This window comes from Artemia franciscana, chromosome 15 (genome assembly GCF_032884065.1).
Source record: "Artemia franciscana chromosome 15, ASM3288406v1, whole genome shotgun sequence".
In the NCBI taxonomy this organism is placed as follows: domain Eukaryota; kingdom Metazoa; phylum Arthropoda; class Branchiopoda; order Anostraca; family Artemiidae; genus Artemia; species Artemia franciscana.
Window position 1 is genome coordinate 3851774 of NC_088877.1, and position 23281 is coordinate 3875054.

Below are 23281 nucleotides of genomic sequence, written 5' to 3' on the forward strand. Positions count from 1 at the left end.
TTGCTGAACATGGTATAGCTGAAGAACCCAATCAAAGAGGTGATGCTGGTGGAGGACTCCCAAAACACAAAAATTCACATTTGGAGGCATTAACTGAAAGGCCTACTGTGGATAGTGCGGCTGAAAGCCGGTAAAAGTTTGTAATTAGACTATGTTTTGTCCGACTAAGAAGCAGAACATCATCAGCATATGCAACGTGACTAATGCCTAAATTATCGTCCTTCTTCTTAACCAGAAGAAGGATGATCAAAGGCTATCCACATACGTAGCCAGAACTTAGCTTTTTGTTTAGCCATCTTCACTTTAGGATCAACTTTCCAAAAGGGATTTCGAGTACCCGTTTGCACGCACTCGGAGGGTACAGCTTTTTTAGCGGCAGACTTTAGACAGAACACTATTTGCTGATAATACGAGTTGATATCTATCCGAGTTGAAGTTGTAGATACAGATGTTTGCAATAAGTGGAAAGGCACTTTAATTGATGATAATGACTGGGACAATGTGGAACATTGGTATTTTCCCAATTCAACTTTGAGAACCACTTGGGAGAGTTTCGTTGCACAGAGCTCGCCATGGAGCAAGATAGTTGGTAAGTGACTGGTAAATGATCGTCGCCGATTTTTGAGTCGTCCACATGAACTATTGATGAAAGTAGAGTTGAATCTGACACAATTACATGATCAAGGTTGGAAGTAAGACCACCACGATTGTGAATATAAGTAAATAGAAGATCTTTATCAGCAAGATGGAGTCCTCCGGGTAGTGAATCGAGAAAGAATTCAGATCGGTCAGAATTAGATAATAAGTCAGTGTTCATGTCGCCGGCGAAAACCCATTTGGTATTCTGTTTTGAAAGGTTGCTAAGTAGTGTTCGTAGGCGATTACATGCTTGTGAAAAACTAGACAATGACTGCACAGTCTTTTTATTACAGGGGAAATAAATGTTTATAAATGCGGTATCACCACATTTTATCGCTAAGATGTTAGCGTCGCTTTGCAATAATATCGGCTGAGTCTTGTGTTTGAAATAGATGGCCAGACCTCCTGATGGTCTACCACGGGTTTTCTGGGCGGCTCTCAAGAAGGTTTGATTGGTCGAAAACGCTTTAGGCTATCAACATTCACTTTAGAGAGAAGGTGCTCCTGTAGAAGCACAATATCATTTTCAAGCAGCTCACTAATCAGTAGATCCTTGTCTTTTGTACCATTAATATTAAGGGACACAAAGCTAAACAGAGTTTGAGCATTCATTTATTAGCGTTGTTGAGAGCCGATCGGAGAACTTTGCATTTCAGACTAAAACTTACGTGTTCCATAGTGCAATTTGTACATTTTGGCGAGGCTTGGCAAGGGTTTTCCTTGGAATTCACACGAGGGCCAGAACATCTGGAACACTTAGGATGTGCTGGTGAGCGGGGACAAGCTCCAATCAGGTGATCAGTACTTTGACAGCGAAAGCATCGAAAGGGCTTAGCGCGAAAAATTTCGTACCCAATACGGATTCCCGACTCCAGTACCGCGTTCAGAGCGGTTCTGTCGATAAACTCGAGGCGAAAAGTGCGAGAATTGCCGATTTGATTAACACTAATAAGTCCCTCTACTTAGGTCTCTAAATCAGCTCTTGAATAGTTATGGGGTATTTCACGGACAACTACTACCTTGTGTATCTGAAACTGAGCACGTAATTTCTGCGTATCTTATGTATTTTGTAATAACTACAGCCAAAACGATAATTCTGTCTAGTTACGGTAAAAAATCATCCCGCTACATTCTTAAAAAACAAACAATGTCAATTTAAAAAAAATGTCTTCCTTCATAATATGTGTCTTTGTATAAATGTAGCTTGGCTGACCTTATGCTTTAATTTACCAGAGATTACTGAATTAAATCAAAGTGCAGCTAAAGGATGGAAATGGGTAATTCAAATGAACAGTCACTTGAAAACAGCGAAGTCAGTAAGTCACATAAGAGAAATGTTGATATTTTATGGTTTTGGATGATCAGCAAGCAGAAGAAGGCTTGGGAATATACCTCATCTTCCCATGTCTCTTTTACCCTTGAATAGAAACCACTGAATCTCTTAGTTCAGGCGTTCTAGTCGGGCACCCCCTTTCTTAATTTCCATATCAACTAAAATAGAATATACCTTTTTAGACACCTCTCTAACTTTCCTACCCTTACCATAAACCCCATTCCAGTCACCTAACATTCCACAAGAATCCAACGTTGCCTGAATCTACTCTATCAAAAAATATCTCCATCTGCCAAACAAAGAATTCATTATTTCTTCCCTCAATAACCGTTATTTCATACTTACCCCTCCTTCCCAATTCTTCTCCATTTTACTAGCATACTACAACTAATACTACTACTACTAAGAAGTAGCTGCAGCACCAAGCCACCTGAGGTCAACACAGCTACACACGCTCCCCCTCCAACCCAATCTAACCCTCCCTCTTTACATCCTCTCAGGAATTTCCAGTTTCCCTTAAATATTTCTCTGTGCTATGCTCCTACCACCAACTCGGACGACCTGCTTTTCGTTCAGCCCTGGATGGTTGGCCGAAAAGGACAATATTCGGTAATCTGTCATCCTTCATCCAGAAAACGTGCTAGAGCCATCTCAACCTTTCTCTTATTGAAAAAACAAATTATATGATTTTTTCTACTATCAAGAAGGTAAACACTGAACTATCATTAACAGCTGATGGATATTTGACAGATAAGGTTTCAAAATTTGAATATTTAGGTGTAATCAATGATGAATTATTGTCATGGAAAGAACATATAAATTCATTATCTATGAAAATTGCAAGAGGAGCTGGGATTTTGTATAGACTGAAAAATTTCCCCCGGCAAAAAGTCTTGCGAACCCTTTATTTTACTTTTCTTTATCCTTATTTTCAGGATAGTTTTTACATTTGGGTTAACTGTTTCTGTTTTAATTTAGAGAACTATTCAAACCTTAAAAAATAGAGCTGTAAAGTTAATTTATTTTAATAAACTTAATACCAAAGAAGTTTTATCTTAAATCTCAGTTACTAAAAGTGAGATAAATTACAGATCTTTCTGTTTCAAAGTTAGCACTTAGTTATTTTGTCAGTAATCAGTGATATATTAATGTGAATACTCGAAGTTCTCCAGGAACTACATTTAGGCCCTAAAGATATTGATTAGTCCCTGGAGTTGTGTTTTATTTGTGTGTTTGTATTCAGTGAAGTTAGAGCTTAAGTTAAAGACTTATCTTCCTATTCTTCTAAACTTTTTTTCAACTCTAACGAAATACCCTGAGCCTAGGCCGTTCTAGTTTGAACATCTTCACTGCCTCCCCCCTTCGTTTTTACCAATCATAATATCTAGGTAAGTGAAGCTGTCTAACTAATCAATCTTTAATTTACCCAAGATCATCTTTTCCTCTTCACTTATTTCTAGCCTAAGCAACTTAGTCCTCTTAATATTCATTTTCAAACATATTTTAGCACCCTGATCTCGTAAAATCTCTAAAAGTAAATAAATATTACTTCCTAGGTAAGTCAAGCTGTCCACCAAATCAATCTTTTCGTTACACAAGGTCACCTTTTTATCTTCACTAACTCCTAGCCTTAACAACTTAGTCCTCTTAACAGAGTCAACTTAGTCCTTAGTCCATTAACATCATTAGTCGACTTAGTCCTTTAACTTCCAAATCTACTCTAGGCCCTTGAACTCATAAAAACTCTAAATGTTTATTTATTTTGCTCAAACTTTCATCTAGGATGCTTAAATCATCGGTCTAATCTCAGTCTCGGAAAGTTTTTCCTCCCCATTCGATTCCGTCTTCTCGCATTGCCTATCCTGTCCTCCTTAAGATAAAGTAATCCAAATAAAAGGGGAAAGAACACAGCCGTGCTTAACTCCTGATTTAATATGAACTCAGTTGCTAACCTAATTTCCTAGCTTAAGAACAGTAGTGTTATTCTCGCACATAACACTAATCATTTTAATTTATTTGTCTGGTATACCATATAAGAATAAGACCTTTGCTAAAACTCTTCTATCAACAGAATCGAAAGCTTGATCATAATCTATAAAACTGAGGACCAACGTTGGTTGATAATTCAGGTACTTCTCAATTGTTAGCCTCAGACTAAAAATTTAGTCGACACATCCTCTGCCCTTTCTAAAACCGCACTTTTTTTCTTTTATAACTTTGTATACAGCATCTCTCAGTCTAAAAAGTATCATAATGCTAAGTAATTTTCTACAAACAGAGAGCAGGTTAATGTATCGATAATTGCCACATTAACTCTTAACACCTGAAATATATAGGGGTTTATTTACGGTTTCCCTAAAATCGATAGGTACTTCTCCTTTTTCAAATAAATTAAAAACAAATCTGAGAAAGAAGTTTTTTAAAGAAAGTAAAGGCCACATTAAACTTCAAGTCGAAGGAAATAGAAAACTACAATAACTCAAACTCAAAACAACCAGAAATTACTATTAAAGAATAACTGAAACCCAAAACTTGCAGAAATTAAATACACAGACGTAGCCTAACAACATACAACTGGTACTAATATAAATGTAAAAATAAATCCTAAAACGAAGAAAGCTTAAATCGAATATGTAAATTAAGCTCATAACGAACAAAAATATTTTGCTTTTGATTTGTAAATGAAACCAAAACGAACAGAAATTAAATAAACAATCATAGCAAACAAATATATAATAGGTAATAATATAAATGTGGTTAAACTTAAATTGAACATGTAAATCAAGCTTGAACCGAACCAAAATTACTGCAAACAATAGTTTGGCTTTTGCCTCCTTTTCTCACTGTAAAAGTCTAAAGCCTACTGCGTGCTGGTGCCCTATTGAAAAACGAATTGTATTAAAAAAAAATCTTTTGCACGTATTACAATATTGAAAATAATAATAAAAATTACAGTAAAATGAAATTTTGAACTGATGAGCTTTCAGCAATTAATGAGTTTTGCTTTTTTTATCATTTTGCCTTTATATGTTTTTTTGCTATGATTGTTTGTTTGTTGAGGTTTCTGTTGTGTTTTTAGTTGAGATTTCTATTAATTCCGATCTTACGCTTAACATGGCCTTTACTTTTCGTTTAAAAACCTTTTTTTTTCGGAAAGTCCCTTAAGTTAATTTCTGTTAGTTTTCATTGCCAAGGTTTCATGTTTTTCAAAGTTTCTTATTTAGAATAACTTTTCATTCCAAATTAAGTTATTAGCTTTGGCAATGATTATTTAAATTACACTGAGTATTTGACATATAATAATATTAATTGCCGAAAGCTCACCAGCTCTAGATTTTGTTTCACTCAGGGCCGAATTTAAAGCTTTGACGCTTCTAGTCCCAAGCGTTTTTGCCACTTTTTTTTAAGGTTTTTGAGGAAAACCAGAAGAGTTCGGGGACAGTGAAAACCATAGGGTTTAGTGGGCCCATTGATAAATTCTGGCCTGATCTCACTGCAGTATTCAGTTTATTTTCAATGCTGTAATAAGTACAAAAGAAAATATTTGAAATATAATTCGCTCTGGAAAAGAGCCAGATCTGCAGTATGCCTTATGCTCTTACCGATAAAGAAACGGGAAGTAGTCAAACTGTTGATTGTATTGAAGAATATAGGGGTCTTGAACAGTTTTGGCAAGAACTAATAAAATTAGACTTATTTCCCATGCCTTTTGGAATAACATATGTTTAATAATAAGTTGTTTTTTTTAGTGGGGACCGGGCCATGGAGAGGGGGCCAAGGGTCAGCTTCTATGACTTATCGTTGATAATTTTTTTCGTGGATGGGGTTGAGTATCGGGCGATGGAGGACAAGGGGGTTGATTGTTATTTTAAATAATTTTTTTTATTCATATCTAATGAATTTTTTAAAACGTTAAATAAACATCTAATCTTCTGTAAAGGATCGTACAAACAACATTTCCATAAAATAACAATAACAAAAACAATATCCCAAAGGGCTCAATGGCCCGTTATTTGGGAAACGATATAGAATTAATAAAGATTGATAAAACTGGCATAAACATACTAAACAACATCTAAATATAAATCTATAAAGACAAAAAAATCAACTCACCGACAGTTCCCACGAAACAGCGACCCTCGTATCACCTGACAATAAAATACAATTTAAAATTATCGGCGTCATCGAGGATCCAACACCAACAAAACAACACCCCCCCTCCAAAAAAATCTCAACTTAATATTTAGCATACCAATTCGATTTAAAATCTTTGATGATTGTATTTCCTACCCTATTAGTGGTGCAGTGAATTGATCTCTGCTTGGCAATGTTGAACCCGGGTGTCTATCCAAGCATCTGAACAGTTGGGTATCAGGCTTGCTGTCTGTCCTTGTAAAAAAAAGACTCAGCAACCAAAAACGTCAACCGTGTTTCACCCCCTCTGTCCCATCAAAGGTTCTTGAGGATCTTTTTTCCTTTTCCATATATATCATGCTATATTTCTGTAAAAAAATTTCTTCGCTTCCCTTTGATGTTTCAAGAAAACGGGCATACTTTCGATGCCTATTGAAAAATCCTAGTCATACCTCTTAACTCAGTGTCTTCCTCGCAATTGAAGTCTTTTCTATTGCTTGTTTTAGTTCTAAGATTTTGATACTTCTAATAAGCTATTTCCTCTTGAAGGCATTCATGTTTGCGCTAGCTGGTGAACGTTTGACATCGCGAGTTCGAGGATGGGCTTTTTCTGCTATGCTCAGGCAGGAAATTGGATGGTATGACAGAGAAGAAAACAGTGCCGGGGCCCTCTGTGCACGCCTCTCTGGGGACGCTGCCAGTATTCAAGGGGTGAGTAGAGAAATTTACTACTGATATAGGTATAGCTTTGTTTCTAAAGTTGAATCAATAAATAAATTTTATTTTTAAGGGTTTGAAAGCAAACAAATATTTTATAGCCGTATGTTTGTTGCCCTTAACATAAGTCAGGAATATTGAAGCGTGATTGAACATTTTGACCTTTTTTAACTACTCTTTTGGATCAGCTTAGCGATCAGTTCCAGCAAATATTTCAGTAGTTGAAAAATAAAAGATTTGGGCTTGCCCAAATCTTTTTGTTAATATGTAACAAAAAGGTTAATATGTACATTAACTATATGTATAGCTTTTACTAATGTTGAAAGCTTACCCAGACAATAGAAAAATTAATGGATGATCAAACAGAAGATGATCATTTTCTGCCGTTCCGGATATACCAAAAAATAATATTTAGTGAGCATAACGAGATTACGTAGTATTTAGATTTTGCAACTAGAACAAGTTCTAAGGTTAGCTCCTTAAAGAGACACTCCCTTGATTATATTTTGCCAAAGAAGGAGAAGTCATTGTGGATAGGCATTGTTACCACCTTATGGGCCCACCGGCGTGGGAATTCTTAAGTATCAGTAAGTAAGTAAATGATGTAACTACTTACACAGTCTACTTGAGGCCGTAAGCGTTTCTGTAATAAGTATTGGTACGCTAGTATGCGCCCTAGAAAGGATTTATTCCAAAGTAAAGAATATACCAGGTCATAATGGTTGATAAATAACGTTAAATAAGGTGACGAGTAATGGACGTGGTGGAATGACCTAACATTCATATGATCGGACCAGTATTGTGGTAAAAATAATATATCCGCAGGTGGTAAGGATGGATTGGTCAAAACAGTGAAGTATGTTTGGTACACAAATCTTGTGCATAATGCTACACTGTAGAATCATACAATCAAAATAAACAGGCTAAAAATTGTAAGGCTCTGTGAAAGCGCAATAATACATAGAATTTTTTTGATATTTTACGAAATTTCAAGAGTTTACTTTCTCTCTTATTATCTTTGGGCACTTTTAAAATTAAAGAGGCTAAAAAACTAATTTGCAATAAACGTATAGGAACCGATGGGAACGCCATGACCCACTACCAGGCGTTACGATTTTGCGTTGAACCCATTTGAGAAATCAAGGAGTTAGCCAATCAAATGCGCAATAGAAAGCTCTCGCCCTGGGATTAACCTTCCTTTGTGATTACATAAAAAAAACTAGTTTTTTTAACTGAAAGTAAGGAGCGACATTAAAACTTAAAACGAACAGAAATTACTCCGTATATGAAATGGGTTGTCCCCTCCGCAATCCCTCACTCTTTACGCTAAAGCTTTTAATTGTTTTAAAAAGCAGAATTGTGGCAAAGAGTCAAACTTTAGCGTAAAGAGCGAGGGATTGCGGAGGGGACAACCCATTTCATATACGGAGTAATTTCTGTTCGTTTTAAGTTTTAATGTCGCTAAAATTGTAGTTTGAGCGCAATTTCACACAAGGGAACATCGTCTAAAAGGAAAACAAGTACTTTTTGTCTCTCAACTACGGTTTTCTATCGTTTTATCCAGCATTGGCCGTGAAAAAAAACTAATCTAAACGAAAACTTATAAGTTACCCCATAAAAATAATTTAATGGGAATCTAAGTAAAAATAATAGAAAAATGGTAGCTATAAATTATAAACTACCAACTATAAAATGGTCAAAATTTAGTAATTGGGTTTGTAGCAGCCAGCAGACAAGTCCTTTCTTGGTAATAGTGTTTTTCCATCTCAAGCAGGCAGTAAACAAGACATTTTCTTTTAAAGTTATTTTTTTTTTCATCAGTAGTTTTGTGATTGCATAAGCGGTATAAGCTAATATTCCTGTTCTTTTCACATATTGAATAACGATAAATGACAAATAAACGTAGACTAAAACATTTTTCCTCGTAAAACATATGTGTCGCGATCAAGAAAGGGAAGCATTTGCGAAGCTCATCCTGGACCAGGGAAATAGAAATCTTTCCAAAAATGACTTCAATGAAGTTGATTTACCTGAAGATATGATTTTCAACCGTAATTTTAATGAGGAAGTATTTGGAGATAGTCTTTGCATCAGGAACAGATTATTTTAGCTTTCCTTGATAAAGAAGAAAATAGAATAAATACGAAATTTGTTGATATCCTCCCAGGAGAATGTAAGTATCGTAAAAGATAGTTTTGATTCTATGAAAGATGAACAGGAAGGAACGATTGAAGTTACTACATAATTCCTTATTTCTGTTGATTCTCCATGTTTAAAATCCATGACTTCAAATTAAAGGAAAATAAAATAGTTATACTTATGCATAACTTAAATATTTCAGAAGTGATTTGTAATGGAATACACCTTGTTGTGACTCAATTCTGTAACAACACAGTTAAGGAAAGTAAAATTTCTTGGGGAAAATATGGAAAAGAAGTTCACAATTCCCAAGGTACGGTTAACGCCATTAAATTTCAACTTGAATGCGCAGTTCAGCGACATAAACTTCAACTTCGATCAGATTTGTGCTTAAAGTACATAAATCGTAAACCGTGAAATACTTAAATCGCAAAGGCAGCCTTTTGAATTTTTTGCCGTAGACCATCGTACAATTATTTTTAATAGCGGTGCCTTTGATTGATGCCTCCGATCAATTTTACGTAAAGCTAAGAGAAATTATTTCCATTGGAAAGATAGCTGAAAGTGGTAATGATTCACGGAAGATATGGAAGGTTGTCAGCTCTTTATTGCATCCCTGCAGTGCCCCACCTGAGCTTCCTTCGAGATTATCTGTAAATGGGAAACTATATTGGGTCCAGAAAACATTGCAAATGCACAGGGATCGTCTTTTGAAGAAGTGGGAAAAAAGCAAATTCCGTTGCAAACCCCACGAAGAGTTTTAAAGATTACCTAGGCCCAGCATGCACCAAGTCCATGGTTCTCACTCCTGTCTCTCCATCTGAAATTCTGTTGATTATACGAAACCTAAGAGGAAATTCTGCTTCTGGATTTGATCGAGTACATGCTAATACATTAAAAGCACTTGCTGTGTCAATCATAGAGCCTACTTACTGGAATAATTTGTCTCTGCAGAAGGGTATTTTCCCGGAACTGCTAGAGCAAGCTAGAATTCTTCCTTTGCATAAGGGAGGTTCTCGAGCTGATCCTGCAAAGTATTGACCAATTTCCGTTCATTTCAAAGGTTTTTTAAAAATCCTTGCAGCAGCAGCTACTCCAGTTTTTGGAGAAAAAAAGGGTTTTTTAATGCTGATCAGTTCATTTTTAGACCAGGATACTCCATCCAAGATGCACTAACGGCTTTGAGTTTATGGATCAGTAAAGTTCTGGATTCTGGCCTTCTACCTGCAGCAGTCCTGATTGATATCAAAAAAGCATTTGATAGTATGTACCACCCTATTCTCCTAGGGAAACTGGAGCACATAGAAATAAGAGGGTTGGTTCAGATCGTACTTGAAGGGCCGCAGGATTTATTTGGGAGGAGATAAAAAAAAATAATTGGTGTTCCCAAGGGGTTAATATTAGGACCAATACTGTTCCTCGTTCATGTACATGATCTGAGTTATGTATTAAACCCAACCTGCACTATTATTCGCTGCTGTAAGTTAAGCCACAACGAAGCTTCTTTTCAGCCTGTAGATGAGAATGATGTAAATACCCGATCATCATCAAACCTGCAAATACCCAACTCCCCGACTGTATGATCGGAATTTGGTCCGAATATAACTTGTGCAAGGTTATCAAACCTGTTCACAGAAAAATTCAGAATTGGGAATTCCCTCACGTCATTTAAAACAAGGGTAAAAAATCATTTATTAGCATTGGAAAAGACTAGTTAAATGATCGTTAAAAAGGATTTTTATATACAGTATTAAATAAAAATAGAAATAAATAAAGTAATTTTTCAAACAGTTCGTGGTAACAAACTGTAGTAAGGAGCGACCCGGCTCAATAGTAACCAAAACTCTAAAAAATAGAATTTTGGTACCAATAGCTACATCAAAAGAATTGCATTTTAATGCTGATTTTAAATATATAAGTTTCATCAAGTTTAGTCTTACCCATCAAAAGTTGCGAGCCTGAGAAAATTTGTGTTATTTTAGAAAATAGGGGGAAACACCCCCTAAAAGTCATAGAATCTTAACGAAAATCAGACCATCAGATTCAGCGTATCAGAGAACCCTACTGTAGAAGTTTCAAGCTCCTATCAACAAAAATGTGGAATTTTACATTTTTTTGCCAGAAGGCAGATCACGGATGCGTGTTTATTTGTTTTTTTTTCCAGGGGTGATCGTATCGACCCAGTTGTCCTAGAATGTTGCGAGAGGGCTCATTCTAACGGAAATGAAAAGTTCTAGTGCCCTTTTTAAGTGACCAAAAAAATTGGAGGGCACCTAGTCCCCCTCCCACGCTAATTATTTTCCCAAAGTCAACGGATCAAAATTCTGAGATAGCCATTTTATTTAACGTATTCAAAAAACCTTATAACTATGTCTTTGGGACGACTTACTCCCCCACAGTCCCCGTGGGAGGGGTTACAAGTTCAAAACTTTGACCAGTGGTTACATATAGTAATAGTTATTGGGAAGTGTACAGGCATTTTCAGGAGGATATTTTGGTTGGAAGCAGGGGTTGAGAAGAGGGGGATATGCTGGGGGAACTTTCCATCGAGTAATTTGTCATAGGGGAAGAAAATTTCCATGAAGGGAGCGCAGGATTTACTAGCATTACTTAAAAAAACAATGAAAAAATAAATATGAATTTTTTTTTCAGCTGGAAGTAAGCAGCAGCATTAAAACTTAAAACGAACAGAAATTATTACCCATATGAGGGGCTCACCTCCTCCTAATACCTCGCTCTTTACGCTAAAGTATTTTTAGTAATTTCAACTATTTATTCTGTGGCTTTTGTGATTCAGGGGTCATTCCTAATGAATTGGGACAACATTTAAGCTTTAGTGTAAAGAGCGAGGTACTGACGAGGGGGCGAACCCCCTCATATATGTAATAAAACATGAGAATACAAAAGTTCTTTACGTAAGCTAATTTATAAGTTACGTATATCTTTTACTATATCTTTTACGAATCTTTACGAAAGATTCGTAAAGAATTAAAAGTTCTAGTTGACTTTTTAATTAACCGAAAATCAGTGGGCAACTAGGCTTCCTCTCCCACTTTTTTTCTCAAAATCATTCGATCAAAACTATGAGAAAGCCATCTAGCCAAAAAAAAAAATAAATAAATATACAAATTTCGTTTTAATTATTCCTCTGCGGAGAGCCAAAATCAAAACATGCATTGATTCAAAAACGTTCAGAAATTAAATAAAAAAAACAAGTTTTTTAAATGAAAGTAAGGAGCGACATTAATACTTAAAACGAACAGAAATTACACCGTATATGAAAGGGGATTTTCCTTCTCAACGCCCCGCTTTTTACGCTAAAATATTTTACTGTTTCAAAATGTAGAGTTAAGAGAAAGAGTCAAACTTTAGCGTAAAGAGCGGGGCGTTGAGAAGGAAAAGCCCCTTTCATATACGGAGTAATTTCTGTTCGTTTTAAGTTTTAATGTCGCTCCTTACTTTCATTTAAAAAACTTGTTTTTTTTTATTTAATTTTGGTATAAGGATGAGGTGATTTCTCTTGGGGCAAAGGGCAGGAGGATAATTGGTACCTTTGTTGGATAAATGAGAGGTAAGGTTGTTTCTGAGAGTAGGAGCAGTGACGACGCTAAGTATTATTTTTAAAAGGTAGCGATTGAGGATTTTGACGTCCAGGAATGGACTAAGTTTTGTTGTTATGTGTAATTTACTTTGAATTGATTAAAAACCCATGGACTTGATTGAATATACGTAAGTTTTTCTGTTCGTTTCAAGTTTTAATGTTGCTCCTTACTTTCAGTTGAAAAAAAAGATTTTTTTTTAATTTAATATCTGATCATTTTGAAATATTGCTGGGAAATCAGGCAATATTGCCATGCCCCCATGAAAAATTCCTCCATTGCCAAATCATCCCACGTAACCTCCGGGGACTGCGGGGGGCTAAGTCATTCTCAAAGACAGAGTTATTAGATTTTTCGACTATGCTGAACAACATGGTTGTATCAAAGTTTGGTTAGGGCACTTTGGGAAAAAATGAGCGTGGTAGGGTACTTGTTGCCCTCCAATTTTTTTGGTCACTAACAAAGGACGCTAGAACTTTTATTTTCCGTTCGCCTGAGCCCTCTGGCGATATTCTAAGACCATTGGGTCGATACTAATAAATAAAAGAAAGCTAAGAAATTGAAACCTCTATGATGGGGTTCCTTGATACGCTGAATCTGTTGCTTTGATTTTCATTAAGATTCTATGAATTTTAGGGGGGAATTTCCTTCTTTTTTGAAAATAAGGCAAATACTCTCAAACTTGTAACTTTTGATGGGTAAGACTAAAGTTTATGGAACTTATGTAATTGAAATCAGCCAAAAAAAATCCAATTATTTTTATGTATCTATTAATATCTAGATTCCGTTCTTTAGAGTTCTTAAATATATATATATATATATATATATATATATATATATATATATATATATATATATATATATATATATATATATATGAAAAGAGAAATCACCAATGCAACAGCACAAACACATAAAAAAAAAAAGAGATAGAAGGAGAAAAGGAAGACTGTTTTCCTAAATTAGTGATTAATATAGACTAGCACTTGAATGAGGCCTTAACCCTACTCATCCATACAATCACATAGGTAAAATAGCATAGCCATACACAATCAACCATAAAGAATAATCCATGAACAGGCAGTCATGTCGTCAATATATATATATATATATATATATATATATATATATATATATATATATATATATATATATATATATATATATATATATATATATATATATATATATATATATATATATATATATATATATGCATATTCCTTATATAGACTCCTTATATAGATTTTTCCCGATCAAGACTTATCAGAATCTTCATCTAACTGTTAAAATCCTATTTTACCCCTCACTAATTTTGATTTTACGAAGTCAGTAGGATATGAGCTCTTGATAGGGCCGGTCGATAGTCTGTATTTAATTAGCACCAGCTGAGTTTGCACCTTCAATGACACTATTCTCTGAGAAGAGACTTTGCAGTTAAGGTGGAGAAAAAGAAATTGCCCTTAAAAACCATAGGAGTATTTTTATGGAAAGATTTTTCAAATAACTTCTGTTTTTTGTTTAACTAAGTTTTTTTAATGGCCTATAGAATTAAAAATTTAAGAGCTTTTAACAGTCTTCAGCTTAGAAATTAAAATATCTTATTTTAATTTATTAGTTCTAATTATTGTCTTTCGATTGTTTTACATGTCCCTTGAAACTTTTAATTTTCTATCTTACAAAAAAGTGTGTTTCCACCTCTAAGGGAAGGGGGAGGTCCAGGGTGACACACTTTCCTCATCTTTATCTTGAAACGACGCTACTAGTCGTTGAAGTACACAGGTTTTGCCTATAATGAATGAAATGTTGATATCTCCTTTTAAATACACAGGTCATAAGAATTAAGGTAAAAGGAATATTTTTTTGAAGTTTTATCTGTGTTTTCTGTTTTCCGTTTGAATAAACATACACTATTGAATTAAAGTTATAGCTTCTATAAAAAGCCGGGAGACAGTCCGTTTGCAATTATTCCAAATATTCAACATTCTTGCCAATAATCGGAAAATTTCTTGACAAACCTACCATGCTACAGCACCTACAACAAGAATTGCAATAAAGTTTAGATTTTATAATTAGGGAAGGCAGTATCCAACATTTGTTTATAGTTATTTTGTTCGTTTTAAGCTAAGTTTGCATGCTAAATTCAAGTTTTACTCGTTTTAAGATTTATTTATTCATTCATATTAGTACCTGTTGTATGTTTGTTTGCTTTGATTATTTATTTAATCTTTGTTCGTTTTGGGTTTCATTTATACTTAATACCAAAATATTTTTGTAGGTTTTAATTTTGATTTGCATATGAAACTTAAGCTTTACTTGTTTTAAGGTTTATCTGTTCATTTATATATTTACCTGTTGTATGTTTTTGGTATGATCTTTTATTTAATTTCTGTTTGTTTTGGGTTTCCTTCATTCTTTAATCGTAGTTTCTGTTCGTTTTGAGTCTGAGTTATTGTTGGTTTTTATTTCTTCTGATCTTACGTGTTATATGGTCTTTACTTTTTTTGAAAAACTTCATTTTCGGAAAGTTTTTTTTTTCATTAATTAATAGTAAGAGTGGTAGTACTAGTTTCATGAGTAGTATTAATGTACGGTACTGCCTTTACAAGTAGTTGTACTAGAAGTTGTATTTGAAGCGGTAGTAGTAGTAGTCAATTTAACAGTAATGGTAGCATTAGTAGTAGCGTGCACATGTTGCTTTTGGTCAGATAATCATCTCTTTTTAATATTCTCTGAAAGTTCCAACTTCGTACTCAATTCAATTCTTGAGATGCGCTCTTTTGACCATGTAAATGCACATAGTGTCTTTTGATTTAGTTCAAATTTCCCCTCAGTATTTTAAATGGAGTAGTGAGGTAGTAATAGTAGTAGTGCTAGTATTAGTGATAGTGGTAGATGCACTAGTAGTGATAGCATGCAAATATTGCCTTTCTGATCATCTCCCTTATCATCTGAAAGTTACAAATTAATTTACGCAGTCATTTATGAGTCACAACCTTTTGACGATCCTTCCTCACATAACGTGTTTTGATTCAGTTCAACACTCCCGTCAACACTCTCTGAAAGGCTCACCTTAATGCTTTTTGTCTCTTTGGAAAGTAGACTTCAAACATGCATACTTTTCTCAGTAACATAAACTGTATATTAACAATGAACGAATTGCCTAACTTGCATCCATCGCCCTGAGGAATGGGGAGAGGTTAAACATAAAACATTAACTCCAACACCCAAACAAACATGAAAAACATAGCTACTGAATCTTTTACAATACAGAAAAAAATAACTCTCTTAAAATGTGGATTAGATGTATTTTGTGGAATGATAGGATTGTTCAGTAGGGGCTGGTTACCCTCAACTCACTTTTGACTCTTAAAAAGGGGGCTTGAACTTCCAATCAAATGAGCCCTCTCTCATCCGAAATTTATGTGACCACCCGTTCCATAAAAAAACTATACATCCTGAGGCAAAACTTACAACTTCTACCCTCGGGCTCTGGGGGGTTGGGTCTACTCTGAAGGCTGTGTTGTATACTCTCTGGACTCCCTTGGAAAAAATGGCTGTATCACAATTTTGATCGTATGCATTTTGGGAAAGAGGATGGTAGGCAGGGGGGTAGATGGTCTCCATCACTTTCGACGCTTAAAAGGGAGCTAGAACTTTGAATTTACAATCAAACGAATATCCTCTAAATTTCACACAATCACCCCTTCTATAAGAACTTTATGCACCCTGGGGCATAATTTACAAACCTTGCCCTTAGAGTCTGGGAGGTTGGGTCAACCCATAGGCCTTGTTATGTTATCTTTAGACTGTTTTTGGACAAATGGCTGTCTTAGAATTTCTATCTAACGCATTTGTGTAAAATACGAAATTAGGGGGTGGGGGGATAGTTGCCCTCCGATCACTTCAACTCTTAAGAGGGGTGCTAGAAAATCCATTTTCTAACTCTATGAGCTCCCTTAGAATTATATAGACCACCGTTTCCATAAAAGCTTTATATACCCCCGAGGCATAAATAAAACCCTTACCCTGAGGGCTGTTGGGGGAGGTTGTAATCCTCAGAGACATAATTACTGATCCTTTCAATTACGTCTAACAAAACGGCAACTTCAAAATTTTTATTGGATACGTTTTTGGAAATAATGGACGTGCCGGGGGGGGGGGGCTCTTCGCCCTCCAGTCACTTTCAACATTTGGAAATGACAGTAAAACTTTCAATTGACAATCGAATGAGCATCTTTCGAAGTTGCTATGATAACTTCCTCCTCACGAAAGCCCTGAGCTAAAAAAAAAGTAAGAAAAAAATAAACTAATAACATTATGCCGAGTAACTAATAATATAATATAATAATATAACTAATAAAATATAATATAATTATATAACTTGTTACAGTATAACAAGCAAACACAGCAAACAGTTACAGCAAATAGTATAATATTATTACTAATAATATTATAATATATAATATAACTAATATAATATAATATAATATAATATAACTAATAATATAATAATGTAATATAACTAATAATATAATAATATGCCGAGTAACTAACTAATAACTAATAATATTATGCCGAGTTTCCCTTTTGAAGTTTACAAGTCAGGATTCAGTCAGCAATTGTACATAGGTAAATAATTGAATGAAATATCATCAGTCGAATTCGTTTTGGAAAACAATTCTAAATTATTCGTATCACTCTTCTGGGAGTTTTGAAAGAAATAGCATGATTATGATGCTTCTATGATAGTTCCATCAATCAAGTTCGTTAATGTATATTTCATGGCTAACATTTTTTGGGGAAACTGAATAATGAGTTCTAGTAATTAATTTTCTTCTAGGCGACAGGATCTCGTCTTGGTACAATTTCACAAGTGGCAGTGACACTCACTATGGCACTAATTTTAAGTGTATACTTCGATTATCGATTGGGTTTGGTCACAGCTTGCTTTGTACCAATATTGCTAGTGGCTATGTTTCTTCAAGCAAAGATCATTATGGGGCAAAGTGCTGTTGAACGAAAAGCTGTTGGAAAATCTGCTAAGGTGAATTGTTTTCGACAGTTTTTCTTTTGTGAGTGAAAACTAGAAAAAGAGTAAGATCAAACATCAGTGAAATAGAAAAAATCATTAATAAGTGTTTAAAACTTGCTGTTTTTTCAAATTTCTCGTCTTTTGGTTACAGTTATTTAATAGCTCACAAAGCGATCTCTCCGCATCCTGATCTCTTCTAGGTTTATATTTTCATGTACGGACCATTCACCAGTTATTTCAATTCAAAATTATGTATTTGTTACTTCCTATTAAATAATGATATCAAGAATGAAAAAGCAAAACTAAATTAACAATTTGATATTTTTATTCCGAAAACACTTTCATTTCAAGAACTAAAATATACCACCATCAACATACAAATACTAGCCCATGTAGTATGAATGTATGCCCAAACACATGCGATAGTAATGTCGCATGTAAATAATACTAGTTTACAATAGACAACGATTAGCTCATAGAATTATGTCTACGATAAATCTTGTAACGACGAGGAGATATCAAGTATGAATACCGATAAAAAGTTCCACCTGCTTAATAGACTGCTTAGTTTAAAACCTATCCTAAATATGACTGAAATTGTAGAGTATTTAAAACTAACTCCTGCTTCAATTACTATGGTCACCAATATCCTAATGTTGGTTCCATTAATTCCACTTAGTTTGTTACTCTACGTGGTCCTTGAAAATGCAATCTGCAAAGGCGCCAACGGAGAGGGGTGGTGGGGCCTGTTACTCCTTAGATTTTGAAAAATAAAAAGTTTCAACTATCTTTCCTCCCCAAAAGGTATGTTTCCAGATTTGGAAAGGGGGTTCTAGGATGGCAGACTTCCATCTTATTTAACCATATCCTCAATTGGCCCTATTAATGAGTACACAACGTACACGACGTTTTTGTCATTAATGAAGGAAATATTGATTTCTCCCTTTAAACACACTGATCACAAGAACAAAGGAAAAAGGAATATTTGTCTGAAATCTAACTGTATTTTCTGCTCTCCATTTCATTAAGAATAAGAATAAAATCATGTATTAGAGGTATAGATGCTATAAAAAGCCGGGGGCAGTCCCCTTCTAATGACATCAAATATTCAATTATAATACTAATATCCAGACAATTTTTTGCCAAAGCTACACTTGCTAAAAGGATTTTCTTTCATTATTGTCATTTCATTTTCAGTATAAGTTCCTGGTTATTTTCTGCTATGATTTATCTGCAAATCTCAGTAATAATTTTAGAATGTACCTAGAAACAATTTTTTTTTGTATTTATATCATATTTGATCCTAAAATTTAGCGATGAGTTACAGGAGGCTTTTAAAGTCTACTTTACTGTAAAGATAAAGAAGGAAAAAATGGTAAGATATATTTTAATTGTAACCGATGCCCTCTGTAACACGAATTTTAATAAACTGTCTCGTTTTATTTTTGCAGTGGCAAACCTAGTATTTTCAATACAAGAGTCATCACACTTTCTATCATTACTAGTAGCACTTCTGAGTTGCACCAAGCAGCCATTGCAGTTGCAAGTAGTTGCAGTTGCAACACTAGAAAGCTTCCTCTGATTCCAGATATGTTAAATTTATTAAGTTTAATGTTACCCACGAAAAGCTAAGAGCCTGAGAATATTTACATGATTTTCGAAAAAAAGTTTAAACAATCTCATACTAGCTTATCATAGTCCTTGAAAATACAATGCATGTGCAAAGGCGCCAACGGGGAGGGGTATGGGAGTCATTTCTCGATAGATTTTGAAAAATATCTTTTTGGTATTTTTATAAAAAACGAAATATAAAAAAGGCTCTCCTTTCCTTGACTTTGAAAAAAAACCATTATTTTGCATCTTCATTCTGTTCTATCCTCCCTATGTATGCTTAAATTGACACCACTCTGTATCTTATAAAGATGTTTTATAGGGCAAAAGACGAACAGTCATTTTCAAGGTTAGCTTTAAAAGGATACATAAATTTTTTTCTGATGAGTGGTTAAAAAAAAGCCTCCTTATAAATATTGAGATTTGTCACTTAACGTCTCAGATGTCGAGCCGCTCAGCCAAGTAGTTTGAAACCCCTAGGAAAGGGGTTTGACTCCTAGTCTCACAGGTTATTTTGTTTGGAACGGGGTCAGTATGTGACCGGCTAAGGTTAGCCAGAGTCGACCCAGCTGTAAACCCAGACCCAGAGTCGACCCAGCGGTGCCTACAGATGCCTAGAAAAAAACACGCGAAGCGTCGCAGAATCTATCCCTAACAACGAATAACTCTCCTTGTCGAAGGCAAAACATTCGGAAATCGGTACCAGCACTACGCAGACCATTGTTCAGTGTGCAAAAAGGGGTTTCAACTGTTCACAGCTTATTTATAAGCCATTACGATAATAATTTGGATTTGCGAAAAGAAACTAAGAGAGTGCTTTGAAGAATTACAAGAAAAGCTAAGACCCCTTTCCACTATTGATTCTTAGTCTCGTCTGGCTTGGATAAAGATTAATTAAAAAAAAAAATAAGTTTTTTAAAATAAAGTAAGGAGCGACATTAAAACTTAAAACGAACAGAAATTACTCCGTATATGAAAGGGGCTTTTCCTCTTCAACGCCCCGCTCTTTACGCTAAAGTTTGACTCTTTCTCTTAACTCTTTATTTTTGGCTGAATGTGATTATAAGTTCGGGTTTTTATTTGATAGTTATTTCATCATAAATACCTTTCTCCTACCTTTCTCTTAACTCTTTATTTTTGGCTGAATGTGATTATAAGTTCGGGCTTTTATTATATAGTTATTTCATCCTAAATAGAAATGCTGCTTATCAGATTATCATTAGGAATAATATTTTTCATATGTTATCTTGCAAATAATTCTCTTCAGTACGTTATTAAGCTCTTTTACCTACAGATAGCGATGGAAGGCATTTCGAATATCCGAACGATTGCTAGCTTATCTCTGGAAAAAGTATATGTAGAGCAATATATCGAAGCTTTGAGAAAGTCTCACGAAAAAACGATTCGACACTCTCATGTTCGAGGAGTGGTTTTTGGATTTTCCCAAGCAATATCAAGTTGGGCATATGCGGTATGCATGTATTATGGTGGCTATTTAGTTTCCCAGAATGAGATGACATTTGAAAATGTTTTTAAGTAAGTACCCTCTTCTTCACGAATTGATAAGTACAGTTCAATCTGCCTGGGTTAGATATTAAATGAATACAATTTTTAATTTAAGTGTTTGACAGGGAATAAGAAATTTCAATATTACAGGGGTTAGTTACTTAAAGTGGCCCGGGTAAAAAAAAATATTTTAATTTTTAATTTTTTTACTTTAATAAATATTTATAATGTATATCAAACTGACAATCTAGAGTCATTTTTTTTCAGTAAAGTATAAAATTATGTTCTGGCCTTGAGAAGGCATGGGGCTGTCAGGTCTACTCGTGATAATTTTGATCGTTTGAGTTTGACTTGGTTATTTATTGTAATTAATTAAAAGAAAACCTTCCGAAAAAGAAGTTTTTCAAAGAAAAGTAAAGGCCATATTAAAATTAAGATTAGCAGAAACAAATACCTGGTAAAATTCTAACTCAAAAGAACCAGAAATTACTGTTAAACAAATTACTATTAAAGAAATTACTATTGGCGCTTTACTGAAAACGAATTGTATTACAAATATTTTCTTTTGTGCTTAATATTGAAAATAAACATTAAAATTACAGTAAAATTTTGAACCCATGAGCTTTCAGCAATTAATATCATTGTGCATCAAATATTCGGTTTATGCCCCCTTCCTTAACTGTAAACACCTAAAGCCTATTGCGCCATTGGCACTTCACTGAGAATGAATCATATTACAAATATTTTCTTTTCCAGTTATTACAACATTGAAAATGAAAATAAAAATTACAGTGTAATAAAATCTTGAACTGATGATCTTTCGAAGTTATAATCATTATATATCAAATAGTATATCAAATATGTATATCAAATAATAATTTGATTTTATTTGTGGTTTTCAAGTCTTTTCAAGACACATTTCAATAAAGCACCGATGATGCAATAGGTTTTAGACTTTTGTAAGCAGAGAAGGGGGCGATATCCGAACTCTTGTTTGTAGTGATTTTTGTTCGTATCAAGCTTGATTTGCATATTCAATTGAAATTTCATTCGTTTTAAGATCTGTTTATTCATTTATATTATTATCTACTGTATTTGTATTTTCATTGATTGTTTGTTTTATTTCCGTTCGTTTTGGGTTTCATTTATACCTCAATATCAAAATATTTTTTGTCGTTTCAAGTTTGATTTGCATGTACAATTTAATCATTACTCGCTTCAAGATTTACTTATTTGCTTATATTAGTACTTGTTGCATGTTTTTTGCTAATATTGTTGATTTAATTTTTGGTCGTTTTAGACTTCATTTGTTGTTTAATAGTAATTCCTTGTCATATTAAGTTTGAACTTTAATAGATATTTGTTTCTCCCGGTCTTAAGTTTAATGTGGTCTTTATCGCTTTTAAATCCTCTTTTCCGGAAAGTTTTTTAATTAATGTTTGTTTTTTTTTTATTGTAAAAAGGTTCAAATTTTTTAAAAATTCTACATTTCAAAAAAAATTCAACAGGAAACTTCGTCAGTTTAACAGCAAACTAGTATCAATGTAACAACATTAAAATAAGAAAAATAACAAAGTAAAGAAAAAATCAAAGTAAACAAGGTATCAATGTAACAATAAGCAACTTGTACAATTTATTGCCCGTTCACCATAAATCAAAGTTGCGACGTAAATCACTAAACCCAAGCATCAAAGCAACAATAAGCAAGTTCCGTAACTCAGAGCCATTTCCTAGGGGCTGGGAGGTGCTTCAACCCCAGATACATAGTTAGTCGGCCCTTGAACTATTTTGAGCAAAATGGCCATCTCAAAATGGACCGGATGCCCTTTAGGAGAGTGGGGCCTTGGCTAGTTGCCCATTAATCACTTTTGACTCTTAAAAAAGACATGAAAGTTGCAATTTCCGGTCGAATGTTAACATAACCACCCATTCCACAAAAACCTTTTACCCTAATAACATGCGACTTACCTAATTTGCAATCCTTACCCCGGGGACTATGAAGGATTTCTCAACCCCTATGTTATAGTAATTTGAATTTTGGACTATTCTATGGCTATATAAAAATTTGATAAGATGCATTTGGAGAAAAGGCACAAGGGGGGGGGGATTTGTTACTTTTTGATCCATTTTGATTTTTAAATGGGACATAATAAACTTCTAAATCCGGTTGAATGAACTTCTTTCAAAGTTTATACGACCACGCCTTCCATAGAAGCTTTATATGTTAACGATGGGCTGCTAGTATAGCTTGAGAAAACCCAATAAGCATTTCCTCTCTGTCTGGCGCGCTAAGTACGTTTTCTCGATCAAAGCATGCACCAACGGGACACTGGTCAGTTCCAGAACATTGGATGATGAATTCCATGTAGTGCCTGGTTGCTGTCTTCTGTACTATATGACTATATGTACTATATTACTATATGGCTCATGTATGACATACTTCTCACTTTCTGTCTCATTCTGATCGGACTACACCATTTCACAGACTGCACAGTTATCCTACCCTGCTTGTGGAAGCCGAAGTGCAACTCCTTGACGACGTTTTAAGGTTCCCCATCATTCCCCTTC

At 34.5% G+C, this 23281-nt stretch overlaps 1 protein-coding gene across 5 annotated transcripts in view; it reads left to right on the plus strand.

The window, feature by feature from the left end:
* The window catches only part of LOC136036715 (ATP-dependent translocase ABCB1-like), a 207981-nt gene that overhangs the window by 166755 nt on the left and 17945 nt on the right, over positions 1-23281 (plus strand). For all 5 annotated transcript variants that reach the window (XM_065719053.1, XM_065719051.1, XM_065719054.1 and 2 more), the window contains 3 exons: positions 6656-6817; positions 17405-17608; positions 20502-20743. In XM_065719053.1, the coding sequence (XP_065575125.1) occupies positions 6656-6817; positions 17405-17608; positions 20502-20743 (608 nt within the window). The remainder of the gene's footprint in view (positions 1-6655; positions 6818-17404; positions 17609-20501; positions 20744-23281) is intronic.